Genomic DNA, 19,735 nt, shown 5'->3' with positions numbered 1-19,735 from the left:
AATCAATAGGAAAAGTTTTAGAAGCTAATGATAAAAATTCAAGAAAAGTTTGTGAAACAAAGAGGCTTATGATAAATGTTGTCGTTTGCAGGTCAAACACCAATGTCAATATAAAAGTAGTTTTGGTACCAAAAGAAAAGTTCCTCACAATGAGTCTACCTTCTAAAATAAAAACCATAAAAGCAGCAACAGTTCAGTAATTATGACCAAAGTTAGAGATTTTCAAAAGTAGGTCAAACTGGACAAGGTCAAGGAGGCAATATTAATGATGCCCGAAAGAATTTCAGAAAGAATACACAGGGGAAATATTAAAGTCACGAAATCAACCATTCAAAAGTTATTACCAAAGTTTTTTTCAAAAGAGGTCAAAGTCTGATGTCCAAATAAAAGGATAAAAAATAAAAAGAAAATATTGGTATTCAAGAGAAGCTCTTACCACAAGAAATGAACCGGTAACATGGTAAACCCCTAGCACTAAATATTCAGTAGATACGTCCAAAGTTAACGTTTTTGAAAAGTAGGTCAAATCCATAAGTTCAAGGTTAAAGGTCATTACTGTTTGTACTCAAGAAAAGGTCTTATCAAAATATAAGCATGAGGAGTATGATATCACTTGATTTAACCGTGTAATAGCTACGCTAAGCTTAAAATTTTGAAAATTTCTTTAAAAGTGAGTCAAACATAAAGGTCAAAGTCAAAAATACTTTTACCATGGGAAAAGTTTCTACACGTTGAATACACCAGTAAAATATTAAAGCCATAGTTCATATGACCAAGGCTCAAATTCCAAATTGGCAGTCAAAATAAAGAAAAAAACCTGTGAAATATGAAATCCATAGCTCAAACCAATTAAAGGCTGTAGTCAGGGCTAATTGATTTCCCCACTTACAGATAAATTAGGAAAAAAATAACAAACAGACAGACAGACAGACCATCCTAGAAAAATATATTTGCCCCTTATTTTTTGGATTACGGATAGAAATTTTAAAAACAACACTTTGTGCTAAAATGTTTGTATGTTTGGTGCGAGGAGATCCCAGTCAGTTTCCTTGGGAAAATAACGAAACAATATAATGCACTGTCTGTCTTTGTGTACATGCTATTCATAGTTTATTTAAAACATGAGGATAAACCTAGATCACTTCCGAGGAGACGAATATACAATCCGAGGATAAATCTAAATCTCTTCCGAGGAGAGGAATATACGATCCGAGGATAAATCTAGATGACTTCCGAGGAGACGAATATACGTTAACTTAAGAATACTCCGTTTAATGATTTAGAACTAAATACACCATATGTTAATGAAATTATATAACAAAAGATAATGGTTGCAAATGTTTATTTTAATTTAGAGAGAATGAATCATTATGTAACAGAACAATCTTCATGCTCCAAATAAAATGGAGAATCCTCACAAATAAAGGGAAGTTTTAGTCCGTCTTCTCCTGTATAGTACGTGTAGTTTCTCTCTGTCACCCAGCGCCACCTGCCGTCGTTATGATAAGTCAAAAGGAGGCCAAAGATTGGGTCAACTGCTGTCTCGCCTTCGTCGTTAGGATTCCAGTTCTGATACGTCACAGGTGTCCAATTATCAAAAATGAGTCTTTCATTGTCGTCAAATGTCAAAACATTTGCGCGAAATGCAAATGAACCGTTGAGATCAACTTCTGCAGAAAAGGAAAAGAAAAAAATACACAATTCTCAAAAACCTATACATTTTGTATACTTGTCATAACTTTAATGTATGAACAAGGATTACAACTACCTTGTGAAGAATGTTTTTCACTCTTCGTATGTAATATGAAATGAAATTCTAAAAATTAATTAAACTTGAATTTTTGTCCACATTCAAAGGGGAAATATCCTTTCTTCGTCATGTTATAGAACAAGAGGCCCATGGGCCACATCGCTCACCTGAGCAACTTGGGTGATGCAGATCTTTACCAGATTCCCCCTCTTGCTATACCTATCATGCCCAACAACCCCCTTCCCTTTTTTATTTTAAAACTTTAGAATCTACACTTCTCAAGGATGCTTCCACATACGTTTCAAATTTCCTGGCCCAGTGATTCTTGAGAAGAAGATTTTTAAAGATTTGTTCTATATATTTCTATGTAAAACTTGGATTCCCTATTGTGGCCCCGCCCTAGCCCCAGGGGTCATGATTTTAACAATTTAATATCTACACTACCCAAGGATGCTCCCACATAAGTTTCAGCTTTCCTGGCCCAGTGGTTCTTGAGAAGAAGATTTTTAAAGATTTGTTCTATATATTTCTATGTAAAACTTGGATTCCCTATTGTGGCCCCGCCCTACCCCCGGGGGTCATGATTTTAACAATTTAATATCCACACTACCCAAGGATGCTCCCACATAAGTTTCAGCTTTCCTGGACCAGTGGTTCTTGAGAAGAAGATTTTTAAACATTTGTTCTATATATTTCTATGTAAAACTTGGATTCCCTATTGTGGCCCCGCCCTACCCCTGGGGGTCATGATTTTAACAATTTAATATCTACACTACCCAAGGATGCTCCCACATAAGTTTCAGCTTTCCTGGCCCAGTGGTTCTTGAGAAGAAGATTTTTAAAGATTTGTTCTATATATTTCTATGTAAAACTTGGATTTCCTATTGTGGCCCCGCCCTACCCCTGGGGGTCATGATTTTAACAATTTAATATCTACATTACTCAAGGATGTTTCCACATAAGTTTCAGGTATCCTGGCCCAGTAGTTCTTGAGAAGAAGATTTTTAAAGATTTGTTCTATATATTTCTATGTATTACTATTATCCCTATTGTGGCCCCGCCCTAATGATTTTAATTTAATATCTACATTATCCAAGGATGCTCCCACATAAGTTTCAGCTTTCCTGGCCCAGTGGTTCTTGAGAAGAAGATTTTTTAGTGACCCCACCCCATTTTTGTCTTTTCTTGATTATCTCCCCTTGTAAGGGTACTTGGCCCTTCCTTTTAACAATTTAAACTCCCCTTTACCCAAGGATGCTTTGTACTAAGTTTGGTTAAAATTGGCCTACTGGTTCTTGAGAAGAAGTCGAAAATGTGAAAAGTTTACAGACGGACGGACAGACGGACGGATCAGAAAAGCTCACTTGAGCCTTCGGCTCAGGTGAGCTAAAAAGCATGTAGAAACAAAAAGTTAAATGTATCAACCATAGAACTTATGAAATGATGAATTTAAACATGGCTGCTGATCTTCTTGTTAAAGTCACCACGTTTATCAAAGACCATAAAAATAGATGTGTGAGATTCTTTGGTTTCTTTTATGTCCAGCTCCTGCAGGATATATCGTATCGACAGAAGAATAGAAATTACCATTGTTAATTGACAATACGTCGTTGATATACCGTTATCTAAATGTCGAGTTGAAGTCCATAGCAAGTGTTTTCTACTTTTCACGGAAAAGATTGTGCACTTTGTAGATTCTGCTTCATATGAATGCAAAAAAAGGTCTGCTTATAATGGGGCGCAATTGGTACCATGGAATTCCACTAGATCGTTGGAAGACCTGGTCTCCAAAAACAACATCGATAATGTCAATCAGAAACTCATGCATCTTTTTGATGCTAACTTTAGAGTACTTGTGTGTACAACTAGAATGTGTCTTAACAAAATAATTTCGCAAATTATAAATAAATTAACGAGTACAATATTTTATTGAAAAAAAAACTATCGATATCGAAAAACCTGGACTTTAATTTATTGTGGGGAATATTTGTGTTTATAGTTGAAAAAGTTTTAGTTCTTAAGCTGTTGATTTGGGTGAAATCTTGTGATTTCAAAGTGTCCAAAAGTTCCTTTTTAAATTTTTAAGTATACACATCTGATATACACCACTCCTTGAATATATTATTGCACAATATTCTTGGAGTTTCACCTTAACTCTCTTAATATCTTTAATAGTGAGGCGTAAAGAAATAGTTTTGGTTGAATATGTATCTTTTTATAAGAATTCTTATGAAGTTCAGGAATCAGATGTATAGTTGGTAGTTCAAAGCCATTTGGTTCTTTGGAATATTAAAAATTATCAGAACTGACATATGATTTTGAAGAATTTCTAAGACAGGGAGTACAAGTTGAATAGATTCAGTCAGATTGATTGTATGTTGTTTAACCCCCCTCCAGAATTTTTCACTCATATCGAAACACCACCACTTGCTGTGGATAGCTACAAATTTCGTCCTATGCTGGGCACTTAGGGTGGTTAACCAGTGAGGGATCTTTTTCGTGCCAGCACCTACTGCAACACGGTATCTCGGTTTATACGGTGTCTTCCGAAGGAGCGGTCTCCACGTCCCTCAGTGAAATTCGAACCAACGACGTAAGGATCGACTCCTTACCTCACAACTCTAGAGAAGACGCTCTAACCCCTGAGCCATGCATTTGTTTAATTACCCGGATGCATGCGCACTACACTCAAATTCTCACAATAAATCAAGGAACAAAGTAAAGAAAATATTCAATTACCCGGATGTATGCGATTCACGCCTAAAAACCTCCCATATCCGTCTCCATACCAGACCAGAAGCTCTTCACCCGGCTCTACATCACGTGACGTCATATAGAAGATAATGCCCTCGCACGTGATGGGAATGACGTTTTCCTGTTGATATTTGGCGGGAGAATTAACGAATCGTAACCAGTTACTACAGGCCGGATCTTCCGCATCTATGTTGTAAGTACCATCAGTCCCCTGTTTATCTACCTTAAGAAAGGAAATTAAAAAATCAAAATTATTTAGAAATAAATTAAGGTACTTAGTATCGTAGGAGTCTACATGTCAAGCATTCTGAGAGTATTGCTTTTGTCACCAACCCACAAATGAAACCTACCCCTTCTAAACTGAAAAAAAAATGCAAATGTTTAATTCGATATCTTTAATCTGATGAAATTAAGATTAACTCCCATCATTCAATTTCAAAAGTATTCTGAGAGTATTGCCTTAGCAAGACATGTCACCAACGCACAAGTGATACCTACCAACCTATAAATTTGAAAAAAAAATCTCAAATAATTCCATCAAAAATCATCAAAGCGGAACAAAAATCCAAATTGATCTGTATGTCATCAAGTTCATGTCACACACCCAAAATCAACTTACTATCAGAAAGCTTTTGCAAAAAATACGGGAAACTTATACATACAAAAAGACGGTAATTCTCAAATGTCATTGAAGCAAACTTGATATGTTACTTGAATACCAAAAAACAGCTAAATATCTGCAGTGTTTAAAAAAAAAGTACGGAAAACCAAGCAGGACAGTACTGTATGTCATATTACTTCAAGTGCATAGTTCATGACACCTCTACCAATTGTGAATTTTATGGCATCAAGGGTTCTGGTGTTTGGGGGGGGGGGCTCTTATGTTACTTGACAGACAGCTATACGAGCGGGTAGACAGACGTACAGAAAACCTCTAATCTGTTCGGATTTCACAGGTAGGTGACTTAAGTTAATTGACAACATTCTGTATAAAATTTTAATTCTCAGTGATGTAAGTACATGTATATTCTGTTAGATTTTCCATTTATTTTAATATTTAAATTTTTTATATAATTTTTTTAGATATCAAATTCTTAGGTGTTCTCTGTAAAAGCATTCACTGTCTAAATATCTGATTTCTCCATGTTGATAGAGTATTTCATACTTGATTTTGGATGATTCATTTGTTAAATTTTACCTGCCATGAATAAAAATCATCCTTCTTGTCCACAGTGTGAATAAGTCCTTCATAAACACCCAGGATCGTGAACTTTGAGACAAAGGTCTCCGCCCATGCGCCCATCCCCGCTCCCGGAAGTGAAGAAGATTTAATGGCGAATCCTGGAGGCGTGGTCAGATTAGCTCTCTGGTGAGGCAGGGAACCTAGAGGAATCTTACATGTACAAGATAATGTCAAGGACACGAAACAGAGGTCAAGGACACATGATTTTAAGTATAATATTAACTTCTTACATGATTTATCTAACTACTAATATAACATTTAGACAACAACAAAGTCAGTGAAACTCTACTTAAGGGAAACTTAATGGTGGAGGTCTAGCATTAAGGAAGCTCTAAACATAGCTGCAGAACTGTAGCTCTCTGCTTGAGAAAATTCGGACAGATAAAGCAGAGAGCTACAGATCCAAGCGTTGAAATAACCTATTTATGCCGACGATTTTTTGTTACTTCTTTGGGTATTTATTTCGTGTAGTTTAAGCTTTCTGTGGCTTTTAGAATGGTATCCTATAATAATTCATATATTCAACTCTTATATTTGATACTTTGTTTACCTTTTTATGTTCCGGGAAAAGTCCTGTATATAATTTTGTTATGTCGGTTTAAAAGAGTTCAATTTCGACGTCCGTAACCACAAATAACCATTTGTTAGCGTTGAGAAGTAAATGATCAGGAATTGAAATTGAACGTATGATTTATTATCAAAATCATCATTTAAAATAATTTTCAAAGCTGGGGAAAGTATAAAATACACGAAAAAATACCCATCGTGAGCGACAAAAAATCGTCGGCGTAAATCGAAGGTTTTTACAACGCTTGGATCTGTAGCTCTCTGCTTTATCTGTCCAAATTTTCTCAAGCAGAGAGCTACAGTTCTGCAGCTACTCTAAACACTGCACATTAAAGAGTTCCTTATGCCACTTATCAGAGACCTTTAGTCTACAAACCAGTTAAGTGTATTTTTGTGTTGAAGTATTGCCTGTATAGATATTTAAGATACGACATTTGTGGCATTCTAATATGTATCGTGAAACAAACCCTAAACGACGCATTTTTTTCATGTTGCTGTACATACCTTTGCATTGGGAATGTGTTTATATTTAGAACTTTGTACACCATGCTTAATGAAATCTGCACAAACTGAGAAGAGAAAATAAATACACTTAGAATATTGTCCTTACTTTGCAAGCATATTTTCCCCTGATATAAAATGAATTTAAAACTTTATAAGACAATATATTTAAAAAAAACCAAACATGGTTAAAACAATATCTTTTTAGCATAACAAACGTTTAAAGTGTCTATCCATGGAAGCACTCTAACAATTTAAGTGTGTATTATCACCGTCTTTATTTGAGAGGTAGACTTTTATCAAACTTATCATTACATGTAAATAAGGCATTTTACTAGTTTCTGATCCATTTTTATCTGTATTTCCTTTTCCCTTTAAAAAAATTTCTGATAAAAAATCTTATTCTTGATTAATATATGTACAAACTGACAGATCCTTTTCTTAAAGAAAATCAGCAACAAACAAACTCATTATAGTAAGAGTTATTTCTCTTGTCAGATAGTTAGTTAACCTTAATACTTACACCTCTTCTTCTCGGCCTCAATGTCCCATTCCCTCTGAGCAATCTTATAGAGTTCCTGTTAATGTAATAGAGTTCCAATGAATGTAATAGAGTTCCTGTTCATGTAATAGAGCTCCTATTATTATTATAAAGTTTCCGTTGATGTAATAGAGTTCCATATATTTTAATAGAGTTCCCTTTAATGTAATGGAGATTTTGTTATTGTGATAGAGTCTCTTTTAATGTAATAGCGTTCCTGTTATAAAGTATTTTATTACAGTTTCTGTTAATCTAATAGAGTCCCTGTTATTGTAATAAAGTTCTTGTAGTTGTATTAGAGTTCTTTTTAATGTAATAGAAATCCTGTTAATGTAATAGACTTTCTGATCGTGTAATAGATTTCCTTTTATTGCAACAGAGTTTCTGTTAATGTGATAGAGTTCCTGTTAATGTAATTTAGTTCCTGTTAATGTGATAGAGTCCCTGTAATTGTAATATAGTTCCTGTTATTGTAATAGACTTCCTGTTCATGTAATAGAGTTCGTGTAATGGAATTCCTTTCATTGTAATAGAGTTCCTGTTGATGTAATAGAGTTCCTTTTAATATGATAGAGTTCCTGTAATTGTACCGTAGTTCCTGTTAATATGATTGAGTTCCTGTTATTGTAATAGAGTTCCATTTATTGTAATAGAGTTCCTGTTCATGAAAACGAGTTCCAGTAAATATGATAAAGTCCCTGGTAATATAATAAATTTCTGTTAATGTGGTAGAATGATTAGCCTGTTAGAAGATTGTGGCAGAGATAAAGCAAAAGTTGAACAGAAAAACCAGAGAACCACAGATCCTTGTAGTGTACAGCATTCGATGTACTTTTGAATTTTCTTAATAAGAGGGCTACATTTCTGCAGCTGGTGAATTCAGAACAAAAGCATTTCTGAAGATTTAATGAAAAACACGTTTATCCTTAAAATATATTCAAGGTCAGCCTTCTCTCTCTCTCTCTCTCTCTCTCTCTCTCTCTCTCTCTCTCTCTCTCTCTCTCTCTCTCTCTCTCTCATACTTACATTTCTTTCTTGATATATGTTGAAAAAATTCATCTCTGAAGCGACAAAAAATATATTATTTTATTTCCAGTATAAACTTGGCTATAAGTAATTTCTAAGCAATTTTCCTCTCCATATGTATATGATGGTTATGTAACCTTAGATCTACAGCGCAATTTCATGCATGTTATCGTCTCAGCAGTAAGTAATTCAAAAGGAATGCTTACATGAATTAGATTTTAAACGTAGATACTATTATACGGTTCAGGTTGTAAGATAAATAGTTTTTAATTAATTTAATTTATTGTATAACGACGTCTCGACTCCAGCAGTCAGAAATTAATAAATAAAAATCTTCGTTTTCCGGAATTTTTTTAAACTTACATTCACTCCTGTTCTCTTACTTTCAATATATTTGGTGAGAACTTTTTCTTTTTCCTCCGAGTCTAGGACGACCATGTGAGCTCCCTGCTGGTGACAGAAGTCACTGGAATTCAACATGGACGTCGGTTCCTTGTGGAAAGAGAAACACCAGCCACTCACATTGACAAATCCCGGGGAGCATCTCAAAACCTCGGATCCGGAAATTCCATGGGAACATTTCAAAGGTTCCGAATTAATGGTGATCAAAACTTTCAAATGATATAAATCATATAAAGGTATTAATGTTTTCTAGATTATGCTTTAAACTTTAAGATATTTCCACTCTCACAATTTTATGTTTTCACATTGTATAAAGTTTCATGTAATTATATTACGTTTCATGTACTTCAATTCACGTCAATGAGCCACGGTAAATATGATACAATTTCAATGATAAGATTTAAGGAATCAAGCTTTTTTTAACCTATGTTAAATACTAATTCATAACTTCAGGCAATTTGCGCGTAATCCTACGTTTTGATATAGCGTATAAAATAAGTTGAAATATGCTTCATTCTGTATCATTTAATTTCAGTCTTGACGATAAGATTTTTCGTGTGACGTAGGAGCTTATGTTAGAGGATATAAAATGAATTCTTTATCCAATCAAATGACGCGTTACATCTAGAATTAAATTATTAATGTTTGGTATTCTGGAGAACTGAATTGTCCTCCTTTTTACGGAAGAGGAAGTCTTTGCTTCAGAAAAAAAATCCTTACAGTTGTTGTGCATGTGTCACAATATTAACAATGTTTCAATATTTTTCTATTTTCTTTTTGAAATACTGATATGTAGTGTTATAGTTTGAATTTGTTTTTTATATCATAAGTGTAATTGTTTATTTGTCCGTTTTTGTCAGGTCAGAGTTTATAGTGTATTTTAGTCCGTTTCCGTTCTTATCCCTTTGATTATCTTTAGTGTGTTTTTAGAAAGAGTAAGTAAGTTTAGCAGAAGATCAAGTTGATGTCAGATACAGAGATGTAGATCGTTTAAGTAAATAGATTTTAATAGAGATTTTAGTTATTTATGTTCAAGTAAAGTGGCGTTCGCAATTTTGTGGGTGGGGTAAAATTTAAACATAAGCTGTGTGTTCAAATTTTGATACCACTTCTATGAAAAAATGGTGATGGTACCATCTCTAGTTTCCGAGATATGGTTCTCTAGTTTTTAGCCCTACTATATAATACTATACGAATAAACATCGGGCTCGGGGACATCGAAGTCCCCTACCCTGGAATTTGAAATTTCGTGGGTGGGGTACTAAGGGCAAGATACCACTTCTATGAAAAAATGGTGATGGTACCATCTCTAGTTTCCGAGATATGGACCTCTAGTTTTTAGCCCTACTATATAATACTATACGAATAAACATCGGGCTCGGGGACATCGAAGTCCCCAACCCTGGGGTCTGAAATTTTGGGGGTGGGGTACTTGGGGCCAGATTCCACGTCTATGAAAAAATGGTGATGGTACCATCTCTAGTTTCCGAGATATGGACCTCTAGTTTTTAGCCCTACTATATAATACTATACGAATAAACATCGGGCTCGGGGACATCGAAGTCCCCTACCCTGGGGTCTGAAATTTTGGGGGTGGGGTACTACGGGCAAGATACCACTTCTATGAAAAAATGGTGAGGGTACCATCTCTAGTTTCTGAGATATGGTTCTCTAGTTTTTAGCCCTACTATATATTACTATACGAATAAACATCGGGCTCGGGGACATCGAAGTCCCCTACCCTGGGGTCTGAAATTTTGGGGGTGGGGTACTAGGGGCAAGATTCCACTTCTATGAAAAAATGGTGATGGTACCATCTCTAATTTTTGAGATATGGTTCTCTAGTTTTCAGCCCTACTATATAATACTATACGAAGAAACATCGGGCTCGGGGACATCGAAGTCCCCTACACTGGGGTCTGAAATTTTGGGGGTGGGGTACTAGGGGCAAGATACCACTTCTATGAAAAAATGGTGATGGTACCATCTCTCGTTTCCGAGATATGGTTCTCTAGTTTTTAGCCCTACTATATAATACTATACGAATAAACATCGGGCTCGGGGACATCGAAGTCCCCTACGCTGGGGTCTGAAATTTTGAGGGTGGGGTACTAGGGGCAAGATGCCACTTCTATGAAAAATTGGTGATGGTACCATCTCTTGTTTCCGAGATATGGTTCTCTAGTTTTTAGCCCTACTATATAATACTATACGAATAAACATCGGGCTCGGGGACATCGAAGTCCCCTACCCTGGGGTCTGAAATTTTGGGGGTGGGGTACTAGGGGCAAGATTCCACTTCTATGAAAAAATGGTGATGGTACCATCTCTAGTTTCCGAGATATGGTTCTCTAGTTTTTAGCCCTACTATATAATACTATACGAATAAACATCGGGCTCGGGGACATCGAAGTCCCCTACCCTGGGGTCTGAAATTTTGGGGGTGGGGTACTAGGGGCAAGATTCCACTTCTATGAAAAAATGGTGATGGTACCATCTCTAGTTTCCGAGATATGGTTCTCTAGTTTTTAGCCCTACTATATAATACTATACGAATAAACATCGGGCTCGATATTTTGAATACATGTTCTTCATTCCTATAAATAGAGATTGTTCTATCTGACGTATCCGTATCCGTATCCGTATCGAGGTATGAGAGGCATCTCGATCCCGATGCTTAAACCATCTGGTTACATTTCCATCGTTTCATGTTTGGTTTTTAACCTCATTCACTAAAAAATGATATGTAGTATGATATTTTTAATAAAAGCATATCAGTTGCTGTACTCGCCTTATGCATCCTGTATAGGGTGGAGGGGGGGGGGGGTAAATTTTAAAAATAAAATTCGAAAAACAAACTTGTATGTTTTTTTTTTAATTTAAATGAGTAAAAAAATATTTCGAAAATATTTCTAGATTCAAGTCTCTCTCTCTCTCTCTCTCTCTCTCTCTCTCTCTCTCTCTCTCTCTCTCTCTCTCTCTCTCTCTCTCTCTCTCTCTCGCTCGCTCTTTCTCTCTCGCTCTCTCTCTCTCTTTCTCTCTTTATATTAGGGTATTCATTGTTCATTCTCGAATTTACATTTACAAGAACACGACATTTCTCCAATAATATATAATTGTATAATTATACAGTTAAACCTTTTAAACTCAAACTTGTAAATTGTAAATAAATGTAGTTGTACATTAACTGGGAAAGATTTAACCATACATTGTAGGGCAAAACAAATGTGTATGGGTGATTCACTGAAAATGTCCATCCTCTTTGCCTTTTTTATCATCTTCTATACCATTCATTATCAGGTATTTGATGGTCATAGTTCCCCTCAAAAATTTGGATAGCTGGTAATTCTAGGGCGGTTTGAATACACTCCCTAAATTGTAGCTCGATTGCCGTATCATGGGCGGCGGAAGCAAATAGAAAGTGGGGGGGGCGCTAATTGAAAGGGGGGGGGCTAAACCCCAAAAAAAGGCAAAACCCAATTTTAAATGCCTATATTATGTCTATCTTCGCAAAAAAAAAGTGGGAGGGAGGATTAATTAAGCCCCCCCCCCCCCCCCCCGCCGGTTCCTACGCCAATGCGTATATATGGTTTCAAGGAGCTTGGGAATTGAACATGATCGAGTTTATAGTAAACAAAGCAAGCTCTCAAAAACTTTGATATTTTATGATTGTAATTTTTCCTTTAATGTGTGATTTTTTTGTCTCGGCTACATTAAAGCAGTTCCTTCTCTTCAATTCTATAATTTGTGCAGACTGATCTCGATCTCGGCCAAATTATATATATAGAAAAAGAAAGTAGGATAAAAAAGAAAAGAAAATTAGCACGATGGACAAGTAGTTTTAACAAAATAAGATGTATTATTTGGAAAAATTTGAGCCATAATTATTATTTTATTCTTTGCATAAAAAGAGAGTTGAATACCGTATTATGAAATAGTTTTTATATCAAACCACAAATGATGTTAATGAATGAAAGTCAACAGATGTTTAACTTACTTTTTTGTTTGTCAAGGTTTTTAAGGGCTGATTTTTTTTCTTTCAAATAGCCCCCTACCTACTTTTAATTTGCTTCTGACGCCAATGTGAGGGAAGGGGAAAAGGGAGGGAGTTACATGTGCTCTTCAAAGCATATACTCAATACTTATAACGGTCCTGAAGCTAATTATGAAATCAGTTTGAACAGTCTCTTTACAGCGTTTTATCGATTGCGTTGATGATTTTAATGATGACAACGAATTTTGTATGTGTGTGTATGAGAGAGAAGGTGTGTATGAGAGAGAGAGAGAGAGGGTGTGTGTGTGTGTGTGGAGGGGGGCGGTAACTGGTAAGCCTTTACATGGCAAATGAATAATACAGACAAAATCTATAAAAGATATTAAACGAGTGGAAAAAGAGAAAGGGGAATTCCTACAAATATTTTGAAGCAAAATGAAACTAATTTCAAACCAATATACATGTAATTAAAACAAAATATTTTATACTTGACTTCATTTTCTTTCTTTCTTAAATAAATATTTTTTTACGAAATGATAGAGGTGTACAGCAGTTTATTATTTTTAATACAAAAATTGCTATTTGCTATTTTCTAATGCATGCACTGTGGCTTATTTAACCACAAACAGAGATGGAAAATGTATTAAATGGTTTAGACATCGGGATCGAGATACCTCTTATACCTCGATACGGATACGGATACGTATACAGATACGGATACGTCAGATAGAACAATCTCTAATAGCAGGCAATCCCGTTTTGTCATTGTTTTCTTTGGAAAAACCCCTGGATTTTATACGAAACTATGTTTAGCTTCCATGTAATACTTGTAAATAATTTATTGCATTGTTTCTGTATTTCGACAGAAATTGGAAAAGAAGAACTCGAGTTTATATTCTGATTATTTTGATTTTTATATTTTATTTCAATAATTGTTATGTCATTCGCCTCTGAAAGTGATATCAACTATATTGTCATTTCGGAGTTATATTTCTTAACAAAAATATGTCTACTAAAATATAACAGATTAGATCTTCATGTACACGTGTATAATTTAGTAATTGGGGAATTAGGGGTTTACCATTTTAATGAGAATCAAGCCATCAAAAAAAGGGGGAGGGTTACAGAGGAAGAATTTAAAAATAATTAAAGTGGAAGAGGATATCCAGTATTTAGCGAATATCTTTGGATATGATTTAAAGGTCCTAATAAAAGTGTTCTTATAATTTATTTTTAGATTTCTTTCTCCATGAATATGAAAATTTTATAAAGCAAGATTTAAAATCTAAGTTAATTTTTTTTTTTAGTTATAAAAATGTCATTATGAACGTGTGTTTGATATTATACCGATATTGCCCTTTCATGATGTTTATCCATAGATATAGTTGTGTATATAGACTTCACAGAAATGCAAAATACTTTTTTGGTGGAGTCGATATATAAATGAATTGACCGTATGAAAGGACTACCAGGTACGTTTGTTAACTGAAAAAAAAAAATTTTGAAAAAAAATAATTTGTGTCACCCATAAGATTTCTCTTTCATCTTTTTATCCACCAAACGAAGTTTTGAGGTGTATATAGAAATTAACTTGTCCGTCTAGCTGTCTGTCCGTCTGTATAGCTGACTGGTTACATGTGCAAACGGGTCCGGTCCAGATGCATCTTTTGATAAAAATTATGAATTTACGTCTTCCTACAAAGATTGCTCATGACCCAAGGATGTGCCATGATCTTAACCTAAGGCAATTTTGGCAAGTTCAAGGTCACTGAAAGAAACTTTTTCATAAATCGTGTCCGGCCCATATTTTATTGCGTGGACCCTGGATCCACGCAGTAAATATATAAGCGAAGTTAAAGCGGATTCCCTGGGCAAACGACAGGCTACGCATGCGCGAGGATGCTAGAGAGTTCGCACCTTAGGTAACTTGCCCGTAGAATAACGCCCTATTCGTATTAAAATATGCCTTTCATTGGCAAATCGCGTTTTAAATCTGCATATCGCATTTACATATTCACTGTCGCAATCCGATTTTCTCTCTTTTACATATACTTTTATATACAAAATAAACATTGATTATATTGTATAACCATTTTAAAAAGTAGGAAGAATTCGAAGTTGCGGTATATAGATTCATGTAACTTAACAACTTAATTGAATGAAAAACGTCATTCAACGACTAGTTCTATAGCTTTTAATAGAAAGAACAGAATTTCACCGGCATTAGTTTTGTACATCAAGGCTCACAAAATAATTTAATATGTTGGCGAGGGGGAGGGGGGGGTCCGGCAAAAAATCTGCGTACTACAGAGCTGTGCTACTCGTGAACCATCAGATCTCTATTTTTCCCATGATGGATTTCTCCCGTGTCAATCCAGAACAGGTGTCAAGTCTCAGCCAGTATGAATTACTCGTATCAAAATAACCAAATTTTTTAAACTGACCAAGCTAAAGGCCGCTAATCGGAGATAAATTTTAACACTTTTGCTTTGAGACTACAATCAGTCATAAGAAGGCATATCATTGTACAAAATTTAATCAAACCTACAGGAATATTCCCTACACCTAGAAATGTCTGAATTGAATTTCAGTTAGAAAAAACATGCATATGGTCCACGTATTGCAGTCCTTTTTTAAAGGACAGCAACTTGTGTATACACTTAGTGAGTTTCCATTTCACACTAAGATTCAAATTATTTTGTGCAAGTTCAATGTGACTAAAAGAAAAAGTGCATAATTTGTGATCTAGTCCATATCTCACTTATGGATAAATTTAGTGGGTTTTTCTTTTATACAGTGATTGCTAATGCCTTTAGGGTTTGACTTGATCTTTATTCAAGATTTTTTGTGCACGTTTAATGTCAAAGGAAGAAATTAAATATATGTCCAAAAGACATAAATACTCCGCCGAAGGTATACTGGGGTATTAGTAATGCAGCATGAAAATTTGTATGAAATTTGTTCAGAATATCTTGAAAAGTGATGCAGTTGAATACTTACATCGTTATGTATCAGCATATGAAGTTTCAGAAAAGTGAGGTCAAGGTCAAATGAAAGGTCATGGTCAAAAACTTGTGATACAGTAGAACAGCTCTCATGCGTATGTATCAGCATATAAAGTTGAAAAAAAAAAACATTATGAATGGTTTCTCGAAAATTCACATACACATAATTTGATAAAAATGAGGTCAACGTCAAATGAAATGTCAAAAAAAAATGTTGATGTAGTTGAAATGCTTACATCAGTATGTATCAGCATATTAAGTTTGACACTAATTTTGGAAGAGTGGGATCAAAGGAAAGGTCAAGGTCAAAATTGTTGGTGCAGTTGAAAAGTTCTCAACAGTATATGAAGTTTGAAAAAATATCTTGTATGGTTTCTTTAAAACTGAGTTAACGCTAATATAAGAAAAGTGTGGTGAAAGTTTAAAGGAAAGGTCAAGGTCAAAAATGTTAATGCAGTTGAATAGTTTTCATTATTATATATCAGTATATGAAGTTTGATAAAAATTCTTGGATGGTTTCGTTCAAACTTAGCTAAACACCACTTTAAGAAAAGTGTGGTAAAGGTGAAGGAAGGGTCAAGGTCAAAAAGTTTGATGCAGATGCATAGCTCTCGTCAGTATGTACCAACATGTGAAGTTTGATAAAACACCTTGAATGGTATGTTATAACTAACAAAACACTCATTTAAGAAAAGTGAGGTCAAGTTCACAGGAAAGGTCAAGGTCTAAAATGTTGATGCAATTGAAAAGCTCCCATCATTATGTATCAGTATATGAAAGTTTAAAAAAATATCTTGGATGGTTTTATTATAACTCAGCTAAACACTAAATTAAGAAAAGTGTGGTCAAGGTCAAAGAAAAGGTTAAGATCAATTAAGTTGATGCAGTTGCATAGCTTTCATCAGTATGTATCAACGCGTGAAGTTTGATAACACCATCTCGAATGTTTTGTTTTTTTTAAACTGAGCTAAACACTAATATAAGAAAAGTGAGGTCAATGTCAAAGGAAAGGTAAAAAAAATGTTGATGCAGTTGCATAGCTCTCATCAATATCCATCAGCAAACGAAGTTTGATGGAAATATTATGGATAGTAACTTTAAAACTGAGGTTTGAACTGAGCTAAAGCCGAAATAAGTGTCAGATCAAAAAGTAAAATATGAGGTGCACAATGGCATTATGTAATGAATCTATGTAAGTATTATTAAAGAACTGCGAACGTTAGTATTGTTCTCCTGCCTACCTCCAATTCAGTTTTCAAAAGTTTGGATATTTGAATTATATTTATATTGGTATTGATATTTCATAAAACATTGTTGATTTGGCAAACCAACGAGAGAAAAATTTAACATTTGGGTAAAACTCGTGTTTTTCAACTTATATAGAACACGGAAAAGATGGAAAATTTAAAGCATATATACCCCCCCCCCCCCCCCCGTGAAACATAAATTTCTTTTTACGACTGTGATTTCACAAATTCACACCAAAGCCTTTTTTTGTTTTACGAGGGGGGGGACATATGTTTATAGACAAAAAACTACAAAAATGCTTTTTTTCAGCAATTTCAAAGTGTTTTACAACTGAAACATGGTATTTTTACTAATATATATGCCTCCTTTTGTATGCATAAAACATATGAAAAGATTTCAGATACATTTATTCATATCCAAGACTATTTCAGAATATGGTGATGCCAAATAAAAGAGGAGGTGCGGATAAGAGATAGGTACCCCAAAGCATAACAGACGGACGTACAGAAAGACGGACATCCCGATTACTATACCCTCCCCACGCTTTTCAAGTGGGAAATAATAATACGTTGTTTACTTTAACTGAGTTTCCATTTTTACCCAACTGAGTTGAAAGCTCGTGTGAGCTTTCCTGATAAGAGTTGTCCGTCGTCTGTCTGTCCGTCTGCAAACTTTAAAAACATTCAACTTCTTCTGAAGAACCACTGGACCAATTTTAGCCAAACTTGGTAGAGAGCATCCTTGTTTAAAGGGACTTAAAATTATTAAATTAAAGGGCCAGGTCCCCTTGCAATTGGGGATCATCACGAAAAGACAAGAATAGGGTTCTGGAGACTCCAACCGAAGGTCAGAATAGGGGACCAAAATTTGCAATTGAAATATATGTGAAAATTCTTTTAATTCTTCTCAAGAACGTCAGGGACAGATAAAGTAAAACTTATATGCAAGCATCTTATGGTAGATTGTCTAAATCCCTTGGTGTAAGGGGTTTGGTAACAACAAGCTTAAGAAGGAGAAAGGAACTGCATGGTTCAAATAATGCAGACGTGTCATATGTAACTTGTATCAAACCCTGTAAATATCAGAAGCCGGGGTAGGGGACTTCGATGTCCCCAAACCCGATGTTTAATCATATATATGTAGTACTATATAATAGGGGTAAAAACTGGAAGCTCATTTCTCAAAAACTAGAAATTGTACCATCACAATTTTTTCACAGAAGTGGAAACGACCCCTGTTACCCCACCCACAAAATTTCAGACCCCAGGGTAGGGGACTTCGATGTCCCCGAGCCCGATGTTTATTCGTATAGTATTATATAGTAGGGCTAAAAACTAGAGAACCATATCTCGGAAACTAGAGATGGTAACATCACCATTTCTTCTGAGGAGTGGTATCTGGCCCCTAGTACCCCACCCCCAAAATTTCAGACCCCAGGGTAGGGGACTTCGATGTCCCCACCCCGAACAGTAATCGTATAGTATTATATAGTAGGGCTAAAAACTAGAGAACCATATCTCGGTAACTAGAGATGGTACCATCACCATTTTTTCAAAGAAGTGGTATCTTGCCCCTAGTACCCCACCCCCAAAATTTCAGACCCCAGGGTAGGGGACTTCGATGTCGCCGAGCCCGATGTTTATTCGTATAGTATTATATAGTAGGGCTAAAAACTAGAGAACCATATCTCGGAAAATAGAGATGGTACCATCACAATTTTTTCATAGAAGTGGTATCTTGCCCCTAGTACCCCACCCACAAAATTTCAGACTCCAGGGTAGGGGACTTCGATGTCCCCGAGCCCGATGTTTATTCGTATAGTATTATATAGTAGGGCTAAAAACTAGAGAACCATATCTCGGAAACTAGAGATGATACCATCACCATTTTTTCATAGAAGTGAAGTGGTATCTTGCCCCTAGTACCCCACCCCCAAAATTTCAGACCCCAGGGTAGGGGACTTCGATGTCCCCGAGCCCGATGTTTATTCGTATAGTATTATATAGTAGGGCTAAAACTAGAGAACCATATCTCGGAAACTAGAGATCGTACCATCACCATTTTTTCATAGAAGTGGTATCTTGCCCCTAGTACCCCACCCCCAAAATTTCAGACCCCAGGGTAAGGGAATTCGATGTCCACGAGCCCGATGTTTATTCGTATAGTATTATATAGATGGGCTAAAAACTAGAGAACCATATCTCAGAAACTAGAGATGGTACCATCACCATTTTTTCATAGAAGTGGTATCTTGCCCTTAGTACCCCACCCCCAAAATTTCAGACCCCAGGGTAGGGGACTTCGATGTCCCCGAGCCCGATGTTTATTCGTATAGTATCATATAGTAGGGCTAAAAACTAGAGGACCATATCTCAGAAACTAGAGATGGTACCATCACCATTTTTTCATAGAAGTGGTATCTTGCCCCTAGTACTCCACCCCCAAAATTTCAGATCCCAGGGTAGGGGACTTCGATGTCCCCGAGCACGATGTTTATTCGTATAGTATTATATAGTAGGGCTAAAAACTAGAGATACATATCTCGGAAACTAGAGATGGTACCATCACCATTTTTTCATAGAAGTGGTATCTTGCCCCTAGTACCCCACCCACAAAATTTCAGACCCCAGGGTAGGGGACTTCGATGTCCCCGAGCCCGATGTTTATTCGTATAGTATTATATAGTAGGGCTAAAAACTAGAGA

The 19,735-nt window shown here is 35.6% G+C and overlaps 1 protein-coding gene across 1 annotated transcript; it reads right to left on the bottom strand.

Moving 5' to 3' along the window:
• Nucleotides 1–1,325: 1,325 nt before the first annotated feature.
• Nucleotides 1,326–11,447, bottom strand: LOC134242913 (uncharacterized). Its single transcript, XM_062725113.1, has 8 exons — nt 11,409–11,447; nt 8,766–9,033; nt 8,383–8,417; nt 7,339–7,393; nt 6,819–6,883; nt 5,703–5,897; nt 4,490–4,727; nt 1,326–1,670 (listed from the first exon to the last, which is right to left on the bottom strand). Exons 1-8 carry the CDS (start codon nt 11,445–11,447, stop codon nt 1,369–1,371), a joined length of 1,197 nt encoding a protein of 398 aa, XP_062581097.1. The 3' UTR covers nt 1,326–1,368.
• Nucleotides 11,448–19,735: the final 8,288 nt, after the last annotated feature.

Source organism: Saccostrea cucullata, unplaced genomic scaffold (assembly GCF_032062105.1).
Source record: "Saccostrea cucullata isolate Sc308-1 unplaced genomic scaffold, CSIRO_AGI_Scuc_v1 ctg2589, whole genome shotgun sequence".
In the NCBI taxonomy this organism is placed as follows: domain Eukaryota; kingdom Metazoa; phylum Mollusca; class Bivalvia; order Ostreida; family Ostreidae; genus Saccostrea; species Saccostrea cuccullata.
Note: the sequence above shows the minus strand (reverse complement) of the source record. Positions and strands in the feature narration are given on the sequence as shown.

What these genes read in the sequence shown, in the direction of transcription:
- LOC134242913 (XM_062725113.1), bottom strand. Translation starts at nt 11,447, where the DNA reads ATGCCTCTCATACCTCGATACGGATACGGATACGGATAC. An exon ending in TGAGGCCGAGAAGAAGAGGT is followed by an intron (nt 6,884 to 7,338) that starts GTAAGTATTAAG and finishes TTCTCTTCTCAG; the next exon opens with TTTGTGCAGATTTCATTAAG. An exon ending in AACACATTCCCAATGCAAAG is followed by an intron (nt 5,898 to 6,818) that starts GTATGTACAGCA and finishes TGTACATGTAAG; the next exon opens with ATTCCTCTAGGTTCCCTGCC.